The sequence below is a fragment of the Festucalex cinctus genome, chromosome 4, assembly GCF_051991245.1.
Source record: "Festucalex cinctus isolate MCC-2025b chromosome 4, RoL_Fcin_1.0, whole genome shotgun sequence".
NCBI lineage: Eukaryota > Metazoa > Chordata > Actinopteri > Syngnathiformes > Syngnathidae > Festucalex > Festucalex cinctus.
In genome coordinates, this window is record NC_135414.1 from 16,322,775 (window position 1) to 16,343,361 (window position 20,587).

Below are 20,587 nucleotides of genomic sequence, written 5' to 3' on the forward strand. Positions count from 1 at the left end.
TCCCTAATATTTTAATGTTGTTAACATGCAGAGATGTATTTTCCCCTCTGGTTCCACACTTTACAAACAGAAAAAAAAATAGGCTGGACAGTATCAATAGCGAGAGCTATGCTAGTGTTAGCATAGGGTGGTAAGTAAACATTATCACAGCTGTAAGCCCTCTGTGCTGGGTATGTTAGGGGCAGTCAACTACTCCACAATGACGTTTAGAGTGTGACGTCGAGTAGTTGCTTATCACATGTTTTTGGCTTGAGGAGGCTGCTGAGCCGCTAGCAGCAACAGCTAGCTTCCTTTTACTTTGAAAGCCACTGTAGGACGTTTACGCTGTTGAGGCCCAAATGTTGCCAAGCTAACCCGGAAGGGTTATTTTGCCTGCAGTTGAAAAAAAAGATTACATTGTGGAATACGCCTTGCAGTCGGTTTGGCCTGCTAGTTAGCCTAGCCTGCTGTTAATCGTGATTAATCAAAATTAAAAAGTGTGATTAATCAGATTAAAAATTGTAATCGTTTGACAGCACTAGTTATTATGGAAGACAGAAAAAGATGAGAAAAGTGAAAAGTTGGTAATAAGAAGATATAAATAATTTGGAGATTCCAATAAACAGAATGGTACATTAAATGAGGTCCATTATAGAATGAAAAGCTTAGAAGAGGGTAGATGGAAAAGATGACGAATATCAAAGATAGTAAAGAAGTGGAGTTGTTCAAGAAGCATAGTGTTTTACCACCTTAAATGTCCTTTATGAAAGAGAAATGGATATTTGACAGCTAAATTCTCTCTAATTGTTTTATTTGGTTGAGAATAAAGAACTGGGCTGTGACATACACACAAACACGCATACAGACGCTCATAAACACAAATTCAGACACTGCACTGAATCTGACACATATTATCAAACAGTATTGTCACACGCCCACGTAGTGGGCTAATTAGGAGCACAAACATCAGCACAATGTAAACGTGCCTCATTCAGCTGTGCCTGAACTCCCGGGTTAATAATGTGGCTACTAATGATGCTGCGAGCAATAGTCAAATGTGCAGCGTGCCCACTCTCTTTAAGGATGGTTAGACCTGATGATTATACAAAATAAAGAGCTACCATTAAAGAGACGGGGGTCCTTAACGGTACTCTACCCATGGAAATAGATCATAATGTAATGTAATAATGCAATGGTTTCATCGCAACACATTTCAAACGAGTGTGATAGTAGACAAGCTTGCAAACAAAAAGAAGCATTATTGACTGTTTTAAAGCATGAAACAAAAGCATTATTGACATGTAATATTTTGGAATCCTCCTCTGAAAAGGTAATTACATAAAATTGTACCAGCTACAAAGGTATACGCACTCTTTACACACTGTAAAAAGTTTTACCCGCTGTAATACTGTAATGCCAACAATTGTTATATTTCCTTTGTGTATATTATTTTGTAAAATTGTAATGTGACAGAGGTGGCATTAAGGTGGGCCCATGCAGGTCTGAAATACACCGCCCACCACTAATTTATGCATACTTATATTTATTCCAAAATTATTCCAAAATTCTTTTCGAATCTTATTTTGAGTCTTTCTGACTTACCCTGATGCCTCCTAGACTACTACGGCAATTGTCTGTCTAAGAGATGATTGGTTTCCATGTATTCAAATGCATACTTTTATATCACATCTGAAATAAGATGCAGATTATGTAAGCTTGTAAATTAATGGAAGCTAACTTTAACAGCTGTAGTAGTTCTGTAAAACCTTCTAGAAGTCTCATTCTTTCTTATGCTTTTTCCAATGACCACAGTAGGCCTAATGTTCAAAATCTCCTCCAATGCCAGCCTCTTAGAACATAGGCACAAATTTGTTGGAATCAGCTTTTGGCTTCATGTGTAGGTGGAGAGTGCAACCATGATAAAGATAGTAAGTGCAAGAGAGTGATATTTTCCTCTTAAAAACAAGTGAGTCCACAGCATGTCTAGTGGCTGCTTGTCATTGTGTTGAGGTCACTGTCAGTAGGAGAGCTTCTGTTTGTACCTCTCGATGCCTTGGCTGATTTTACCCTGATTTTTCACTGAGAACTCGTAGCTGTCATGTCAACCTGTTTTTTTCTTCTGTAATCGAAAAATAATAAAAAGAAGATGATGCCCTGCTTACCTGGAAATATATTCCAACGGCTGGGAAACATTTTTTTTATTTTTTATTTTTTATTTTTTATTTATTTATTTTTTTTAAATACACTAATTCGGACGCTAAATTACCGAACATTGCTTGGATGGATGGATGGATGGATGGATGGATAGATAGATAGATAGATAGATAGATAGATAGATAGATAGATAGATAGATAGATAGATAGATAGATAGATAGATAGATAGATAGATAGATCGATTGATAGATAGATAGATAGATAGATAGATAGATTTAATTTGTCTCACTTTACAATGTTTATAGTTAAAAGGCTAAGAGGCAGTGGGGCACAATGCAGAACTTTGTACATTGTACATGTTTTGGCATTAAATAAATGCATAATTGAAGATTTTCCTTTTTTTCTGGGAATTTGTTTGTTTTTTTCAGTCACATATCGTGATATATTGCTACATTATTTTCGACAATATATAAAAAAATCGTAGATATCGTGTATCGTGATATTATCGATATCGTGAGTCAAATATCGTCAAACAAATATATATATATATATATATATTTATTTTTTTATATTTATATGTATGTATACATGTTCGTAACCGCTTATTCCTCACAAGGGTCGTGGGGTGCTGGAGCCTATCCCAGCTGGCTTCTGGTAGTAGGCGGGGTACACCCTGAACTGGTTGCCAGACAGTCGCAGGGCACACGGAGACGAACAACCATCCACAATAAAATGGCACAGGTCAAAGAAAATACGTTCAGGAGAGAAAGTTACAGTTCAAACATGTAGGCTTCAAATCCATCCATCCATCCATCCATCCATCCATCCATCCATCCATCCATCCATCCATCCATCCATCCATCCATTTCCTTAATTATTCCTGACAAGGGTTGCGGGGGGTGCCGGAGCCTATCCCAGCTGGCTTCGGGCAGTAGGCGGGGTATACACTGAACTGGTTGCCAGCCAATCCAGGGCACATACAGACGAACAACCATCCACACTCACAAGCACACTTAGGCGCAATTCAGAGCGCCCAATTAACCTGCCAAGCATGTCTTTGGAATGTGGGAGGAGACCGGAGTACCCGGAGAAGACCCACGCAGGCACGGGAGAACATGCAAACTTCACCCAGGAAGGTTGATGCCTGGACTTGATCTTGCGTCCGTGCCGCCTCTATATGTAAAAGTTAAGGTTCAAATCATGCATGTCAACCTTAACCGGGTCTCCCTTTATGTAGCACATATGCAAATGAAGTACTTCCATGGGGGGCTGTTGAGAATCGTGAAGGATGCTGTTTTACTAACTAAATAGGATTATTTTTTAACTCAGGCGTAGGTTCGAGTCAGCCATGCGACCTAAGCTCTTAGTTTTTCCCTGGGATCGAGATGAGAGTGAGTCATCCACAATTCATCCACTACAAATGTACACATGTACTGCATAATGCATAAGATATAGCATACTTTGAAAAAAATGGGGGGGGGGGGGGGGGTGCTCTATTGACTGCAACCAGCATTGGTGCTGTCAATTCAGTTGCAACTACTTTATGCCTGAAGAGGAAGAACAGGATGTCAGCTAAGGCCTACGCAGATCCCCCGCTATGTCAGAACTACTCCATGCATGATTATTCTGCTTAGTACAACACTGACATGAAAACAGGTGTTCAGGACATTCTGATATATATTCTTCCATCTTGCTAGCAACCTTACACAATGATGGAACGTGAATAAGGTGAGTTTACCCGGGCTAGCAAATCTAGTAAGCACATCAACATCACTGCATTACTTGAACTGCGTATGTGTATTTACTGGCGGTCCCTAAATTTCTCATGTTGACAAGCTCATGGTTCTCAACAAGAACTAACAAGCTATTTTATGTGGCATGCAAAGGTGGGATCTCAGAGCATCGGTCCTGAGTAGGGGCATTGACAGCCACACCCCAGATGATGAAAAAGTTTCAATGAGCAGAAAAATGACTGCCGGGTAATATACCAGATGCTTATCAACCAAAGAAAAAAAAAAAATCTTCCATTGAGCCATTCCCCCTGCATGAAGGGGCATTCGTCTCAGACTGAAGGGCATAAAACCCATGGCAGATGTTTATCTACAAGTTTGAAAATCGTCCATCCGCACGCTCACCCCAAAAAATACTTTAATCATTTTTACTTACTACTAAATATACTATTTCATTTTATTATTTGTGAAACACCTGGTAAACAAAAATTTGAAGATGCTGCTCCACAGATACACGTGTACTTGCTAAAGTGTTTTGTATAATACTTTTTTTTGTAGTAATTATTACATTTTTAGTCTTTACTGCTCTTTTCTTGTAATATTGTAAATGTCAACTTTCTTTCAGATACTTTAGCGTGGACCCCTAATATGTAGTTTGTTAAATGTTAGCTTTATCGACATTTTGTGATTCTCGGGCAGGCTTCCTTTTCATCACGGCATATCATTATGAAATAAAAAAATGCAATTATTTAAGAATAGGTCAGCAAAAGTACAAAAATGTTCTGAATACAGTTCGAGCTGAAACTTGAGTTGTTCAAGATGATAAAATACAGTTGGCCCTTGCTAATTCGCGGCTCGCTTATCATGGATTCACTGTATTGCATATATTATGGGGTTTATCTTGGGTTGTACCTCGCTATATCGCAGATTTTTCAGAGATGATTACAATCCCCTCAACCCCCTCCCCACCCACAAAGCGCACCTCAACCCCTCACGGATTTACTGCATTCTTTATTTATGCTGCAATTTTTCTTATTACATTTACAACGTTAACAAGCGTTAAGAAGGGTGGGAACTGTGGTGGCATACGGTTCAACTTTACGGAAATTCATCTATGGTGGGTGGGCTTGGAACGTAACACCCGCGAAAAGTGAGGGAACACTGTATATCGTCGCTGTCCTGTGAAAAACACTTATGTCCTTTTTTTTGTGACAATGACAAAAATAGACATAAATGTTTTTCACAGGACAGCAAAGATATGGATGTTCTTCTTTATAAAACTGGCCAATAAAAGATCTCTACGACAAAGACTCACAATTGAAACACATATGAAACAAACCTAATTCAGTCTATTGTGGAAAGACATTTGTAGTCCTTGTTGAATCTAACCTTGGCCATATTGTACTGTTACCATGGAAACAATTGAGAAATGTACCATAAATGCTTTCCATATGTGTTGAAAGCTGAATACAAGTCAGTTTTAATGAATAAGATCATGCAAAGACTGAAGACTTTTCTTTCTTTTCTTTTTAACTCTACCTGAAAAGGACTCTGGCTGTTGTAGTTTCTCACTTCTTTATCAGCTCCACGAACAAGCAGCACCTTGGCACAGTTATCCTGGGGAAGAAAAAAAAACACATAATTAAAAAAAAAAAAGAGAGAGAGAGAGACCGGGATCTAAGACAATATCGAGGCTCTTCAACTCTCCTACTTTGGTCAGGAGAAAGGTTGCTTGTCTTCCAGTGACATGATAGGAATTGTCCAAAGCAAAAAAAAAAAAAGTCAGTACAAACGGAACTGTTTCATATTATCCCATTCCTTGCACAAGGAGACAACAGAACATCTACCACCTATGTCAGGAATGCAGCCTCGCTGGCTGTTAAGTGTGTATCTGTTCCTCCACTCCAAAGACAGAGAGAGGGAGGACGAGAGAAATCGAGAGAGAAGAGCGAGGGAGAAGAACAGAGAGATGGAGACTGCTGAGGGGCTTGAATCTGCTACACAAATCGCCCACAAAGTGCTCAACCACGCATGGACTGTGCACGCACACGTACAGAGACTTTTTTTTTTAGATCCATAACAAGCTTTTGAGGTTCAGAAAATGGCTCATACTGACTCCTATGCAGATATTGATACATGGCAATGCAGTAAATAGTATCACAGATTCAACATCTAAATGTTACAGTAACAATGGTGTCATTTCTACTCACATTTCATATCACAGTGTTAGATGACTTCAAACAGAAATCTTGGGTATATTTTTTGCTGACAGAACAGAAGAATGATACTATAAGGAAATATATTGTCCAATATATAAGCACCACCAATTTAGTTTAAAAATATTCCCAAATGGGGCCAACTTTGTTGTCAGCTTATTTGATTTGTGTGCAAAATACTTTCAAGTCTATAACACACTGATGTACATGACAAAACAATTTGATTAAATGGCAAAATACGTTTTATTTGTTTATTTATAGCCCTACTTTTAAGTGACCACCATTAGGCTATGCTAGACTAATATTGCAAACTTATAAATAGGAGGGGAAAAAAGTTATCATTTTGCTGCAGTCTGAGAGGAACGAGGTTGATTCTCGGGTAGGTTATAGTCTTAACGCTCAGAATCATATTCTGGCTCAGGGGTCACAATCAGTTTATTTGAACAATTATGAGCACAAAAGACTGCTAAACAAAGTTAGTCACTGTGGTCCTGGCTAGGTCTACCAAAAGCACTTTATTTGCTGTTTTTGAAATGAATCCGTGGGACAAAATAGCACCGTCTGGTGGCCCACCGGGAATTGTCCCACTGCTCCAGAGGGCTCAGGCTCACTTTGGCTTTTCCAAAAGTACCTCAAAGGGTCAAAAAGCTAGTTTAATAAAGGGATTAATTATAAAAGTTAACTTGTGGGGATTGAGTTGTTAGTTAGTTAGATGTCATGAATAACTTTCAAATGCCAGCTGTTCCACAATGACAGAGTCACTTGAGCCATAGCAGAGTAGTAACAAGTGCTCTATCCATGTATCTACAATTTAACTCTTATCTCTGTAAGATTATTACACATTATCTTACTCAGACAAACACACCCGAAGCCATGAATTTGTATTCGTTAGTGTCACGGGTAAACTGGAGCCTATTCCAGCTGATTGTGGGCAAGAGGCAGGGTAAACCCTGGTCTGGTCGCCAGCCAATTGCAGGGCAAATAACTGTATATGAACACATAATGAATGTATGGGCAATTTAGTCTTCAACAAACCCAACTGGCAAGTTTTTTGGAAGGTGGCAGGATGCCTGAGTACCCAGAGAAGGTCAACACAAGCATGAGGAGAACATGCAAACTCAAAACAGGGAGCCCAGACTCAAAACCTGAACCTCAGAACAGTGAGGCACACATACTAACCACTAGTGATATTATCAAGTAGTAAAATCCTCTGACATCAAGTGTCAATCAACCTAGATTTTTAAATTTGGCCATTAGAGGTTGACATTTGTGGATGTGACAATAAAAAACAGTACACAATTAGCCCCATATTGAGAAGTAACAAGGACCCAACATGGTGCATAGAAACAGAACAACTGAATGAGGTAGAGTCAGCAGCAGAAAGAGCAGCACACTGAACATCCCTTAAAAAAAAAAAAAAAAAACTAAATTGATGCAGTGATGTTAGAGGATTCTGACAACAGAACTGAAGCTGAAGGTTTCAGGGGCTTTTTAGCAAATGAAAATTTTGTGCTTCAGTGCAAGTCACCATTGCTTTGCAAAGTCACGTGATTTATAGCCAACCAAGTTAAGTTATAGTTATGCAGGTTGACTGTGACCTACTGGTTCAAAATTTTTAGCATGTGTACTGGACGAACTGGAACCAGGAAAAGTACTTTAAAAAAAAAAAAAAACTTAAGAAACCAATGAATGTACTCATTAAAACACACACAAACCTGTTATAACAACAGTTATGGAAACCAGTGCTTGATAATAGCATTGAATCTTTTTGTACAGCCGTTTGTACAATCTCTGCTCAGCTGCAGTAACATTAGCACTGAAATGAGACACAGCATGAGAGGTGCCAAGGATGGTGTGATAATATAATAGACCACGAGGTGATGAAAGTACAGTTATACTGTAACTTCAAATTAATACGTTTTTCCTTAATTATCCCTCAATTTTTGGGCACATGTCTAACTGAATAAATATTGATGTTTACATTCAAAAGTCACAACATTGAACAAACTTTGTGCCCACTCCTCACCTGGTTATACAGTGCACAGATGTGTAGGGCAGAGTTTCCTGAGGCGTTCTGAGCACCCATATCGGCTCCATAGAACAGAAGATGCTCCAGGTGTTGCACATGTCCATGTCGACAAGCCTAAAAACACAACATGGTTGTTTACTCTCACCAGCACAAAGCATCAGTTGCAGTATCATCCATTTTTACACTAGATGTCAGTGTGCTCCAAATTAGATTAGAACCCAAATGGACCGCAATCACACTCAGTTTGAACCCAGCCACTACAGGATAGGGGAATACATATAAGTCAGCAGAAATTGAAAGGCATTAAATGCAGTCAAAATATGACAAAATGTACGAATCATCAAAAAAGGATTTGAGTGTAAAAGGAACATTTCTTGAACAGACCACCAGAAAAGGTGCATTAAAGCAAGACACTCACATTCTGTTACCGTTTTACCCAAATGTGTATATTGAACTATAACTGTATAAAATGAGGATAAAGTTTGTAATATTGAAAATGTAATCAAAGCTACTTAGTACACCATTTCAATATCCAGTATCTCAACATATATAATAGCAAAAAAATTCAAGAAAGCCATCATCACACATCTTCTGCATAAAATTAAAACCTGAGCTGTTGCTGTTAGAATGTAAAATTATGATTTGATATAGTACGTGTGATTGTACGTATTTTCACATTAAGGGCATTCACTAAGAATGCGCTGCGTCCGGTAATAGCGCGACATATTACACCACAACTGCACCCGCAGTCTGCGCCCATTTACCCACCTATTCACTAAGGATATTACTCTAATCATATACCGGCGCAAACACCCACAAAACTGACAGCTTGGAGCAAATTTGCACCTGATTTACCACACACGGCAATGGATTTGCGCCAAGAACATGGTTGTTATAGTAACAGTTGCGAGAAAGATGACATTATCAGAAAGCGAGAATGGACAGAGAGTAAGCGTTTAGAGCGCCATTAAGCTGTACAGAGCAGAGATGACGACAACGACGTCATTCATTCATAAAGTCCAAATTATTGGTGCGATAATTTAAAAAAAATAGATTTTCAGAGGTTGACGTGGGCGTACAGTATGTATCTGGCATGTAAGAATGATCGTAAAATGCCTCCCCGCCATTGCCAATCAGCCCGGGTTACGTAATGTGTCCAAAACTAACACGGAAAAATTTCCCCCTCTCTCTTTCTCACCTCTCTGCGTGATCAGCCGTGCATATTGTGCCGCAAATGGCATGCACTGCTGTCATGATCCCGGGATCGAGGTTGCGTCAGGTTAATACATGCTTTCCAAAAACGTTATTTGCGTCACGCGAACTCGGTGTGGCTATTTGCTCTGGCGTTAGTGAATTAGATGCTGCGTATCAATGAGTCTCATTTGCATTGGGGTGGGCATATTTTGCCTCAAATGTATGCAAATTACCTCATTTACATATGCGCAAATAACACCGGTGCACAGTGGCGCATTCTGTTTGACAGTGGACTTAGTGACGGATTTCCCCATCTGCGCGTGTCTAGTGAATTAGGCGCTCCCGGATTGTTCCATTTTTACCGATTATCGCGGTGCAAAGGTGACGCAAACCTTTAGTGAATAGGCCCCTAAGTATTTTCCGAGTGAGTCAATTGACCCGGAATCACACCATAAGGAAAAACAGAATGTCTGCGTCAAGGTGCAGGATCTTTTATTACATATTTTGGCCAGTAATAAGTGAAAAAAACTATCACTATCATGATGATATATTTGCAGATAATACTAAGTGACACAATAAGACAAATAATGAAATGTCTTAGTTGACTGTGTGCTGGAGTCTCCACATGACTGTTCCTCAGTTGTGGGGTAGAGATGAACAGCTGCAGTGACTTATTTGGAAATTAAAATTAGCATGCAAAAACAAACAAAAATAGTTTGTATCATATTTTCAGCATTGTTTTGGGGCGGGATCTTTATGTTGGCAAGATGGCTACTTTGATCGCATTCGTCATCAAAGTGCAATGTGAATGGCTCACCCAAGGTCGTTAGAAATCATTGTATTGTTTTTGCATAATTCTACTAAGGAACACATACATACACAAGCAGGCTTTAAAACAATGCCTAGATGCTTGGTCAAGGTAGTGAATTGCGTCAGTTGTTCAACACACAGACGATGTGGAAATCGTATGGGTATTAAATTGAGTTTAACGCATGTTGAGCACATTTTGTGGAAAATAATAGTAGTGGAAAGCTTTTCTTCTTGGTAATCATGGATCCAAACTGTCTTATATCGAAAGGAATGACTAGGTTAAAATGCAAGCACAAGTCCAACAACATGTTAAGATTTACACAGTAGCTTAGAATAGAATTCCAAATATAGATGAAAGTAGCATCCTGCTAGACCCACCTACAATGTTACTGAGAAATTGAGGTTTATGCTCAGCTGTTTTTCTAGACATACTGTATAGGGTTGGCGAGGGAGCTTCCATTTTGAAATGGTGCACAGGATCTACTATCAGTATGTTAATTGCAAAAATGGCCTTTACAGCCTCCAAAAGTGAGTCCCTGCCTCCACCTCCCAGTGTCAGGTGTCCCATTCAGGTAGGCATGATTTCTTTTTTTCAAAGTCAGAGATCTACCGCTCCAGTATTTGGATTATTTTCCAGTTTCATCCATATTTGGGTCAGGTATGGCTAACGTTCATCATGTACATTGGCAGGCACTAGAGTGGGGACCAAATAGACTTTTTATAGAGTAAAGTTTACACTTGGAAGAGAGTTTAAAAAAAAAAAAAAAGTTACTCAAGGGTTGAGGAACAAACCCACAACTTCAGGTTGGGAGACGGCCAATCAACTTGATGAGCCATAATACTGTATATTAGTATATCGCTCATGTCAACTCTGTAATCTCCCAAGGAAGGTCGTGAGTTCGTTTCTCAATCCTTGTTTACCTTTTTTTTTTTTAAACTAGTCAAATGTAGTCAAAATCCCTCTTTGCAAAATTTACTCTGAATTTATGAGTGAAAAATCTTTAATGGGATTTTCATTTTCATGGGATAGGTAAATTCTCTGAGTAAAGTTTACTTGAATATTTTACTCAATTCCAAGTGTAAATTTTACTTTGTTTAGAATGGGACTCTGTTGACAGAATTCACCGTATACACGCAGATCACACCCACCCGTCCTCTGTAAGAGGCCCCATTTTTTCACCTGCGACATCTGGCCAATGTTGGGAAGGAAACGCTCCAACATGTACTAGACTTATTGTCCAAAATGCCATCTCGTCCCCCAAACCCCGTCAGCAAAATATGTTCCATTTTTTATTTCCTATTCTACAGTTTGGCCCGGGCATTCTTTGCACATCATGTGTGAATGCTCTTGGCATTTTTGTGTGCACACCACATCGCCAGAATTTGTTCCGCGTCATGAAATACGGCCTCTGGTGGGGCCCCGAAATTTTGTGTGTGGGGCCACAATGTCATCAGGAGTGGCTCTGATCTCCCGAGCAAAGGCAAAGTAACGTCTAACCTTTGGTGTGAACGTAGCACAAGAACATACTTGCAGGAATGATGCTTTCTATTGTATAACCTAACACACTTAAACTCTTATCATTTCTGTGTCTGAAATGTGACAGACTGGTGAAGGGATTTAGATATGAGCAGTCTGATAAAACTGATGGTAAAGACAGACGGGCGCGTGTATTGCAGAGATGTGCATACTGTTGTTATAGCTGCAGGGCAACTTGCCCAACATGCCTTTTATCTTCTTCAGAGGGTAGCAGCTGCCACACTGTGTGTCTGTGTGTGTGTGTTCACCCAAAGCAAACTACTCCAAATAACTAAACATCCCAAAGTCCCTCTGTGAAAATGAGTGCAGCTGGTGAGTCTCATGGTGCACTTGTGTGTACCTGGTGAATTTCATGCCAGCCGTTTTCATCCTGGCAGCACACAGAGGCGTGATGGTTCAAAAGGAGCTCCCCGCAACCTGGGTCTCCCCCCACAAGCACGCTGTGATACAGAGGAGTCAGACCACGGCTGTCCTTGTAGTCTGGAGAAGCCCCCAGCTCCAGCAGTGTCTGCAAAATGGGGGCATGCGAGGGTGCGCGTAGCGAGCCCAAAACAAAAAGGACAGAAAGATGGGGATCTGAATTATTGAATAAGCTGTGTCAACCATTGCAGTCATGACTTTCATTTACAAACTGAAACGTACAAGTCATCTCTGACCTGGCTGCCTGGTACAAAACTATTTGGCTAAAGTGCCAGTAAGTCAACATCAGAGGAAAAATATACATTTTGTTAACTGTGAAGTTTTACAGAGATTAACTTATTTAAATACTTACTGTGCGTGACAGGATAATGATGTTAAAAAGCTTTATGATTGAAGCAAACCAGCAGGAGTCACTCCCTCCCCTTACTTGCTTATTTGACAGCCTATGTCATCATCAGAGCATAAGTAATTTTTGCGTTAATAGTCTGTTATGTTCATTCTTGTTAAGCAGTGGTTTGTGGCACACGCTAAAGGCCGAATGGCATGCGTGGGAATTCAAAAAGGCCAAAGGGCTTGATGGGTGCTGGTCTGGGCGCATTCTGTGGGTGGACCGGAACCTCGTGGTAACTGTGATCCAAGAAATCTGTTATGTGTGGTGGACGGTTGTTATGGCATTCTTAAAGTAGCTACTGTAAAACACCGCAGGGGCTATAACCGGCCTCAATGAGCCCAACTGTAATAAGCTGGCAAGTCTTAATACAGCTAATCAGTGGAATTTTGCTTATCTGTGGAGAATGCAATTTTAGAATCAGCATTACTATTTCAATTTTAATCAGCACAAAAATCTAACATTTTTTGTGTGTAGGGGTGTGTGTGTGTGTGTGTTCAAATCGTTCCCTAGTGTTACTGTTATATGTTCCAATGCTAAATACTTTGTTAAATCAAAAGTGTTATTAGCATTTTTGAATTTTGATGCGGTGGAAGATTTTAAGAATTACAAGGGGACTTTACATGCTCTTTTTATGCTAAGAAAATGTGTCACTGTCTGAAATGCCAAAGATAAGGATGACTATTTCTATTATAATTGATACAGTTAAGTAATGAAACAGATGTGACACGAAAGAAACATCAGACTGCAAAAGATCACGTTTAGCTGCCATATGCCAATAACATAGAACATTGTTATCCCTTAACATGAGCAAGTCTGTGTCATGTGCAGTCATGTCAGACCGTGTGAATGCTTACCAATGGGATTCTATCTTCGAGTAACTGATGAAAGCAGGTGTGAATAAAACATGAAGCAAGCATAGGATTAATATTGATGGGTCTGATTTATTTAACGGTTTGTATGTGCAAAAACAGACGTAAACTTGATTGCTCATGTAAACAGGATATATGAGGATACTGATCTACTAACCGGGTGCACCTAGGATTGAGTCTCCTAAACAGGCAATACTTGTGCAAATAGATGAATTTAGCACACTCAGGGGTTTATTCATGAAAGTTTGCGTCATGTTTGCGTGGCGCTAACCGGTAAAAATGGAGCAATCTGGGAGCTCCTAATTCACTAAACACGCGCAGAGGGAGAAATCCGTCACTAAGCGCGCTGCCAACCACATTGTGCCACGGTGCGCCAATGTTATTTGCGCGTATGTAAATTAGGCAATTTGCATACATTTGCCCACGCCAATGCAAATAAGACTCATTGATATGCAGCGTCTAAATCACTAACGCCAGCGCAAATGCCCACACAGAGTTTGCGTGACGCAAATAATGTTTTTGGAAAGCATGTATTAACCTGACGCAACCTCGATCCCGGGATCATGACAGCAGTGCATGGCACGGTGCTCTTCATTTACACGTCCAGTCTGCTCCCTCTTAATGTCCTATTCACGAAGGATATTGCTCTAATCATATACTGGCACAAACACGCCCACAAAGTTTGACAGTTGAATGCAGTTTGCACCTGATTTACCACACATGACAATGCCGAATTTTCGCCAAGAATACATGGCAGAATAATAGCAGTTGAGAGAAAGATGAAATTATCAGAACGTGAGTTTGGACTGAGGAGGTGCAAAAGTGGGACTGTCAGGAAACAGTTCATGGACATAAGTGTTTTCCTTATTAAGCGTAGTGAGTGGAGAGGAATACGCCGCCGCCATTCATTCATTCATTCATTCATTCATTCATTCATTCATTCAATGTCCATAAAATACAAATTATTGGTGCGATCAGTTTTATCTTTTCAAAGGTTGATGTTTACATATGTAGAGATGTGAGATTTCATATAGCATAATGGAGTGTTAATACATGGCCTGCAAATGATGATGCCCGGGCTGATCGGCGAACGTGTGGGGCAAAGGGGAATTGTATTTCATGCCCTGACTGCGATCGCCAATATCGCTAAATGTAAGTGAATTAGATGCTGTTTATAAATGAGTCTAATTTTCATAGATGAGAGCAATTTATCCATCAAATACAGTATATGCATATTACCTCATTTAAATATGTGCAAAAAGCACCGGCTCATTGAAGTGAAATTTGGTTGGCAGCGCAGTTACGTAGTAATAAATGTTACCATCTGCGCATGCTTTGTGGATTTCACGCTCCCAGATTGCTCCATTTTTGCACCGCGCAAAAGCCACGCAAATCTTTCGTGGATTCAACCCTTAATGTCTCTTACCATGAGCGTAACCTGGTTCTTGGAACGTGCTGCTTTATGGAGGGCTGTCATACCATCTTTGGCTCTGAAGTCCAAGTGAGCGCCCCCATTCTTAAGAACCTTGATCATCTCCACCACGTTATCCAGATGTGATGTAAAGGTCAGGGGGCTCTCTGGAGGGATATAGGATATGATGGGTGTTTTAATAATATGTTCTTTGGGTAGACAGAAAATCAACATCTTCACAATCAGCTTCAGAATGTTTTTTTTTCTGTTCTTCAGTTTAAGTTCTACAAAGTACACCACATACACATTGAGAGCAGCGAATTTGGCTCCTAAGTTATGAATGTTGCCCACTCAGCATCCAGCATCCATTGCAGCCTATGCCGAAAGGGCGACATAATGTCGAATATTTATGAATGAAGAAAGTTATCTAGTTTTATAATCAAGTCAATTGTGTTTTACCATTCACGGTCTGTGGTCGCCATTGTAGAGTGAAGTCACTTGCCCGTTGGTAAAGTCAACTATTTTTCCGACTTCGCAAGTGGAATTTCCGAGTTCAAGGGGGCGTTCCCGTACACACTTCCTGGTTTGAACTCGGAAAAGTCTGACTTCTGTCCATCCTCGAATGCAGCATAAGCCTGCTTTAGTCCAAATTAGGAGCGGCCACCCCCCACCGACTTACCACCAGTGTCACTGTCATGGTAGTTGGGATCGAGGCCTCTCTCGAGCATCTTAGACACTTTCTCCACCTGGTTGTGGAGTATAAAGTCCATGAACTTCTTTAGATTGGCCTGCAAAGCCATGGAAGAGAATAAACTATTAGAATATAAACACAAATGGACTGATGCAGGTAGTACATTTGACCTCAGTGCAGGCAGTATGGGACCATTTCACACTTGGTGATGGTGTAAATGTGAGTGTGAATGGTCCATCTCTAGATGTACCCTGCAAATGACTGGCAACCAAGGCAGGGTATAACCTTTTGACTGAAATCAGCTGGGATAGACGTCAGCTCCCCTCGACCCTGTCCAGGATAAGTAATATTGGAAATGGATGGATGGATGGATGGATGGACAAATAGTGGTAGCGTGGAAAAAGCACTTAAGAGGCCCAGAATGGATTGAAATGCAGGTTGTTAACAATGTAGGGTTTAAACAATAACAGGGGTTGATTTAAGGAAAAAAAAAAAAGGATGTGTTTAGAAATGAGGAAAGGAAATAATTGCTTGTTATGACGCAGCAATGTAATAAAAGACTTCTGAAAGCAAAACACCGAAAGGGGGAGGGGACAATATTTACAGAGTGGTGACAAAGTAGAATGGATGATCGTTTTTTCCGGTTCTGTTCCCATTTGCTTTCATTCCAGGCCACATGATAAAAATAGACAAGAGAACAGCTCCCTCAAGGAGAGGAGAAAATGAGGAATGATATAGCAAAAGAATATCAAGCCAATGATTAGCAATCATTTCATAGACTGGCAAGGAAAGCTGAGTTGACTAAGACAAAAGGCAGAGAACATTTCAGCATGTTTGCCCAAAGATCAAATTGGAATCTCACTGTTATTAGTTATTATTTGTGCTGCAAAATAATTTCAACATTTCCAGCCATCCATTCTCCAGTGTTGTGGGTGTGTTGGAGCCTATAGAGCGGACAATAAGCGGGGTACACCCGAAGCTGGTCACCAGACAAACGCAGGGCATAAATAGACAACTAGTTGGCAGTTTAAGTCGTATAGATGGATGGATAATTACAAGATGTCCTAAAAAACTAACAACAAATTACTATACTTCTTACCACATTCATTCGGTGGAATAACCAACAATTTGGCCATTGTTTCTTGGCCATTTTTGTTTGTATTTATATAACATTTGCACACACATGTATAGACAGAAATATATATTTTTAGCTCGATACTATCTATTTTGTTTACTGTATTTGATATTTCCAATTGCGTGTTCAAAGCATTCAAACTTCATTTATTAAATTAGTTGTGGAGCAATAAATAAAGAAAAACAAAAGTGAATGAAAATTAACATGCCTATGGAGGTTGTTTGAGCTTTTTGTGTGCGCGCCAAAAGGAAACTTCTTCATTTATTTTCACAAAATTAAGAGCAAGAAAGAGCAAACCTTTTGACCTTTCAACCAAAGTGGAAAAACAAAATAGTAGCTTCATTTGGTATTTCTGATCTGGTATAGCCTATAGGTTAATTGGGTGTTGCATTCCCTGCCTAGTTCTGCTAACACACCTGCACAAACAAACATATGTCTAAAAATATATTATTCTTTGAATGCAAACGAGTGACAAAAAAGGGAAAAAGTTATTTAATAGGACAAATGTTTTATGATTTAAAATACCATACCAAAATACCATATATATATATATGAGTCTGTGGGCTGCCAATTGCCCATCCCTGCCAAGCACTTGGGAACTGAATTAGCAACACCAAGCTGTTCTCAAAAGTGTGGCATCCAGGGAAGATGCATTTTTCAGTGTGTAGGCATAGCTAGCTAACAAATAGGCCAAGTAATTATAACTGTCACTTGAAAATGTGCCAGATAACTACAGATGAAACTAATGCCTCAATTGTTACATAATAGGGGTGGCACAACTCGTACATCCAAGTTGTGTCACAGGATGTGTTTTAGCCATGTCCACAAGAATAAGGAAAATTGAAATGGTGGAAAAACAGTTAAACAGTATACAGTTGTGCTTGAAAAGTTTACATACCTAAAAGCACTGCATGGTGAGAAAAAGGCATTTGAATTTTTCAAATCATAGCACTTTTTTTTCCATTAAGCGGTGTCATTTAGCTTTTGTACATTTACAGTTGTGCTCATAAGTTCACATACCCTGAAGCACAACTGTATCTCCACAATTGAGTAATAAACTGTTCTCTGTGGTTGCACACGTTTTCTTTTCGCAATTATTTTCAAACATCTACAATGTATTGCGAAACAAACAAATCTCTGAATTCATTCGACAAGGTCTTTTAACAAGCTGATTGAGCCAAGCAAGATTTGTTTGAACACAGATGGAGGGCTGGTCCTTCGATCTCACTGATGAGTCATTGCTTGTTTAATATTTGGAAATGTCAGGAGTTCATAGACTTGCCCCATATTAATTCACTCACTGGTTTGCTTGATGTGGTTGTGCCTTTGTTTTTTCTCCCCTTTTTTTTCTTAGCCGCATAGGACAGGGATCTCCAAGTTTTGGTCCTTTTAGAACCTCTGTCATGTTTTGGTTTTGTGGGGGTGGGATTTTGTTTTCTTTTGGTGTTTTTGGTTGTTTGTCATGTATTCCTTGTCTCTTCCCTTGTCCCGTTATGTGTAACCACGTTCACCTGAGTGTGTCTTCCCTTCCCACTGTGTTGACCAATCAGCTCCCCAAGCCTCTTGTATCTTGCCCAGGTGTCTGTTGTTTTCTCGTTACCATGTGTATTTAGTTACCCTGCTTTCTTTCAGTTCTTGTTGAGTCATTGTTACTGTTCCTGTTACTGTCCCTGTGATTCCATGTTATCCATGCCATGCCATGCCTTGTGTTTGTTTTTGACCTTGTTAAGTTGTATTTTTCCATAGTACCTTGTTCACATTTTTTGTTAATTAAATCCCCTTTTTTACTTGCATCCCTGCCTTGCCCTGTTTTGTTGCCCCCCTGCATTTGGGTCCTGCCTCCAACACCCCCCAACGTGACAACCACTATCCAGCCTGTTTTCCATGTCTCCCTCCTCCAACACAGATGAATCAATGATCAGTTCATAAATAAGCTCTGCAGAAGCCTGATAACGATCCTGATTGAATGTCAGGCTGGACAGGTGCTCTCAAGGTTCGAACAGTGAGACTCTTGGTATTGAAGAATGAGTATTTAATGGCAGTATATGAGCTTTCGTCAACCGCAGAGCACCAGACATGGAATTGATTGGAATAGTATTGGATCTGTAACAGAGATATGGATCAAGCGACCCCCCCCCCCCCCCCAAGCCTTAAAAAAAAAAAAAAAAAAAGCAACCAAATCCATTCAACCATCCATTTTTTTTTTTATTATTTTTTTTTGGCCATTCATAGGGACACTGGATTCCATCCCAGCTGATTTTGGACAAGAGTCAGGGTGCGCCCAGGATGACTCACGCAGTAGTGCAACTTTCCATTTCATAGTTTTTAAAACCCAAATTATCTCATTGCTCATGAACCAATAAAGGCTCAGTCGAACAAGTTCAAATCCAGGAAATAGTTTTAACCACTCTGATGTTTTAGCAGTGCAAACGTGCATTTGCTTCACATTGTTCTGCACTTATTTCCTACTCTCTTCTTGCATTCGTGCAGCATTTAAGTAGTTGTCAGACATTTCCTGGTATGCCAAAATGAAACATTTACACTTTGCCCGCAAAACAGGATTATAAACACTTTTGGGATAGCTGCCTAAGGTGAGCATAAAACGGCTCGGCAGAGGAAACAAATCTTCAAATCGCTCAACACACTTGACTTTTACTCTTGTGGGTGGGACAGAGATGGAGTGGAAAAAGTGCTCTGCTGTTGGAGCTGGCATGAAAAAAAAGAGACTTCTCCTAAGCAGTAGATGAACCACAGGTTTTCATGCAGCATCACACTGCAACTACTTGATATGAAATCGGCACCATAGATTTATTTGGGATTTCTGAGCTCAAGCACAGGTGATCCTTCTACTATATTTTCAACAGTCTAATCGGAATTTTCACTTTTCAACATTGCTCTTCCCAGCAGATTTTTTTTCCTTTGGATTTTAAATCTTAAAGGATGAATAAGATGCATTTTCCTCATTTTGTAGTTTTTAACCCTTCCTAAAATGGCATATAGCAGGCACTAAATTGCATGTTCACTGACTAACTTATTGCGCACACTGTTAGCAACAGGTGTGAAAGTGAAACTGTCAAATTCAAAAGTGAGTTTAAGGTAGCGTTAATGGTTGAATTAATTAAATTGATTATTTCACAGAGATTATACAATATAATACAATTCCAGGAACTATACAACATTGCCAAATGAGATGTGCACGTTTTACTGAACGGGATGATTGTCCGAATATTGTTTTGCCTTTTTGAAATTTGAGAGTTCTGCTCATTCACACCACTTATTCTCCCGCGGTTGTCATTCTTTTTATATGACTGATGCATGAGGGCCCATTGAAGCATTTTACAATCAGTTTCAAAAAGGAACATTTTTATCAAACTTGAGAATTTTTTGACTAATTTTATAATATGATGCCATGTTTGTGGGTTGCTGATCGAAAACTTTAAGGCTTGTTTGTAGATTAAGGAAATTGGCAAACGATGCAGTAGAAGACCTGAGGCCTAAAACTGTTTAGACTGATTTTTACAGTTTGACAACTGCCTTATATGCACATTAAACTTTATGTTTGGAACTCTTCTAGAGTGATACCCAAATACTTAAAATCATTGATCATCTAAATTTCTTTTGTCAGTTGTGACGTGAAATTTGTCTAAAACTTTCTTCCGGATTGATAGACATATTTATTTTGTTTTGTTGTAGTTAAGTGTTAATGCTCACTGAGGCATGATGGGTTGTTCTTTGCTGATATATATATCACACTGTCTTTAGCATACTACTGCCATTCAAAAACGAAACATAATAGATCCCAACATGATCGTTTCCCAACCCTCAGGAGGAGCATTGGTGGAAAAACCCACTCTTCAATTGTGGAATTTCTTATGAGCAAAAGTGGTTCATTTAATGTCATCTTCTCAAACATAGTCAACGTGTTCTCCCATTTGCATGAATCAGTTAAAAGTAACTCCATTAACCTTAATGCTTCATACTCTCTTATAATAATTATACTTTCTTTTTTTGTACATCTTA

General features: G+C 39.5%; 1 protein-coding gene across 1 annotated transcript in view; it reads right to left on the reverse strand.

Moving 5' to 3' along the window:
* shank2b (SH3 and multiple ankyrin repeat domains 2b) overlaps window positions 1-20,587 on the reverse strand; it is a 149,310-nt gene that overhangs the window by 108,035 nt on the left and 20,688 nt on the right. The window contains exons 6-10 of the mRNA XM_077519293.1: window positions 15,421-15,529; window positions 14,757-14,908; window positions 11,991-12,158; window positions 8,107-8,223; window positions 5,404-5,481 (exon numbers count right to left, since the gene is read on the reverse strand). Coding sequence (XP_077375419.1) covers window positions 5,404-5,481; window positions 8,107-8,223; window positions 11,991-12,158; window positions 14,757-14,908; window positions 15,421-15,529 — 624 coding nt within the window. The remainder of the gene's footprint in view (window positions 1-5,403; window positions 5,482-8,106; window positions 8,224-11,990; window positions 12,159-14,756; window positions 14,909-15,420; window positions 15,530-20,587) is intronic.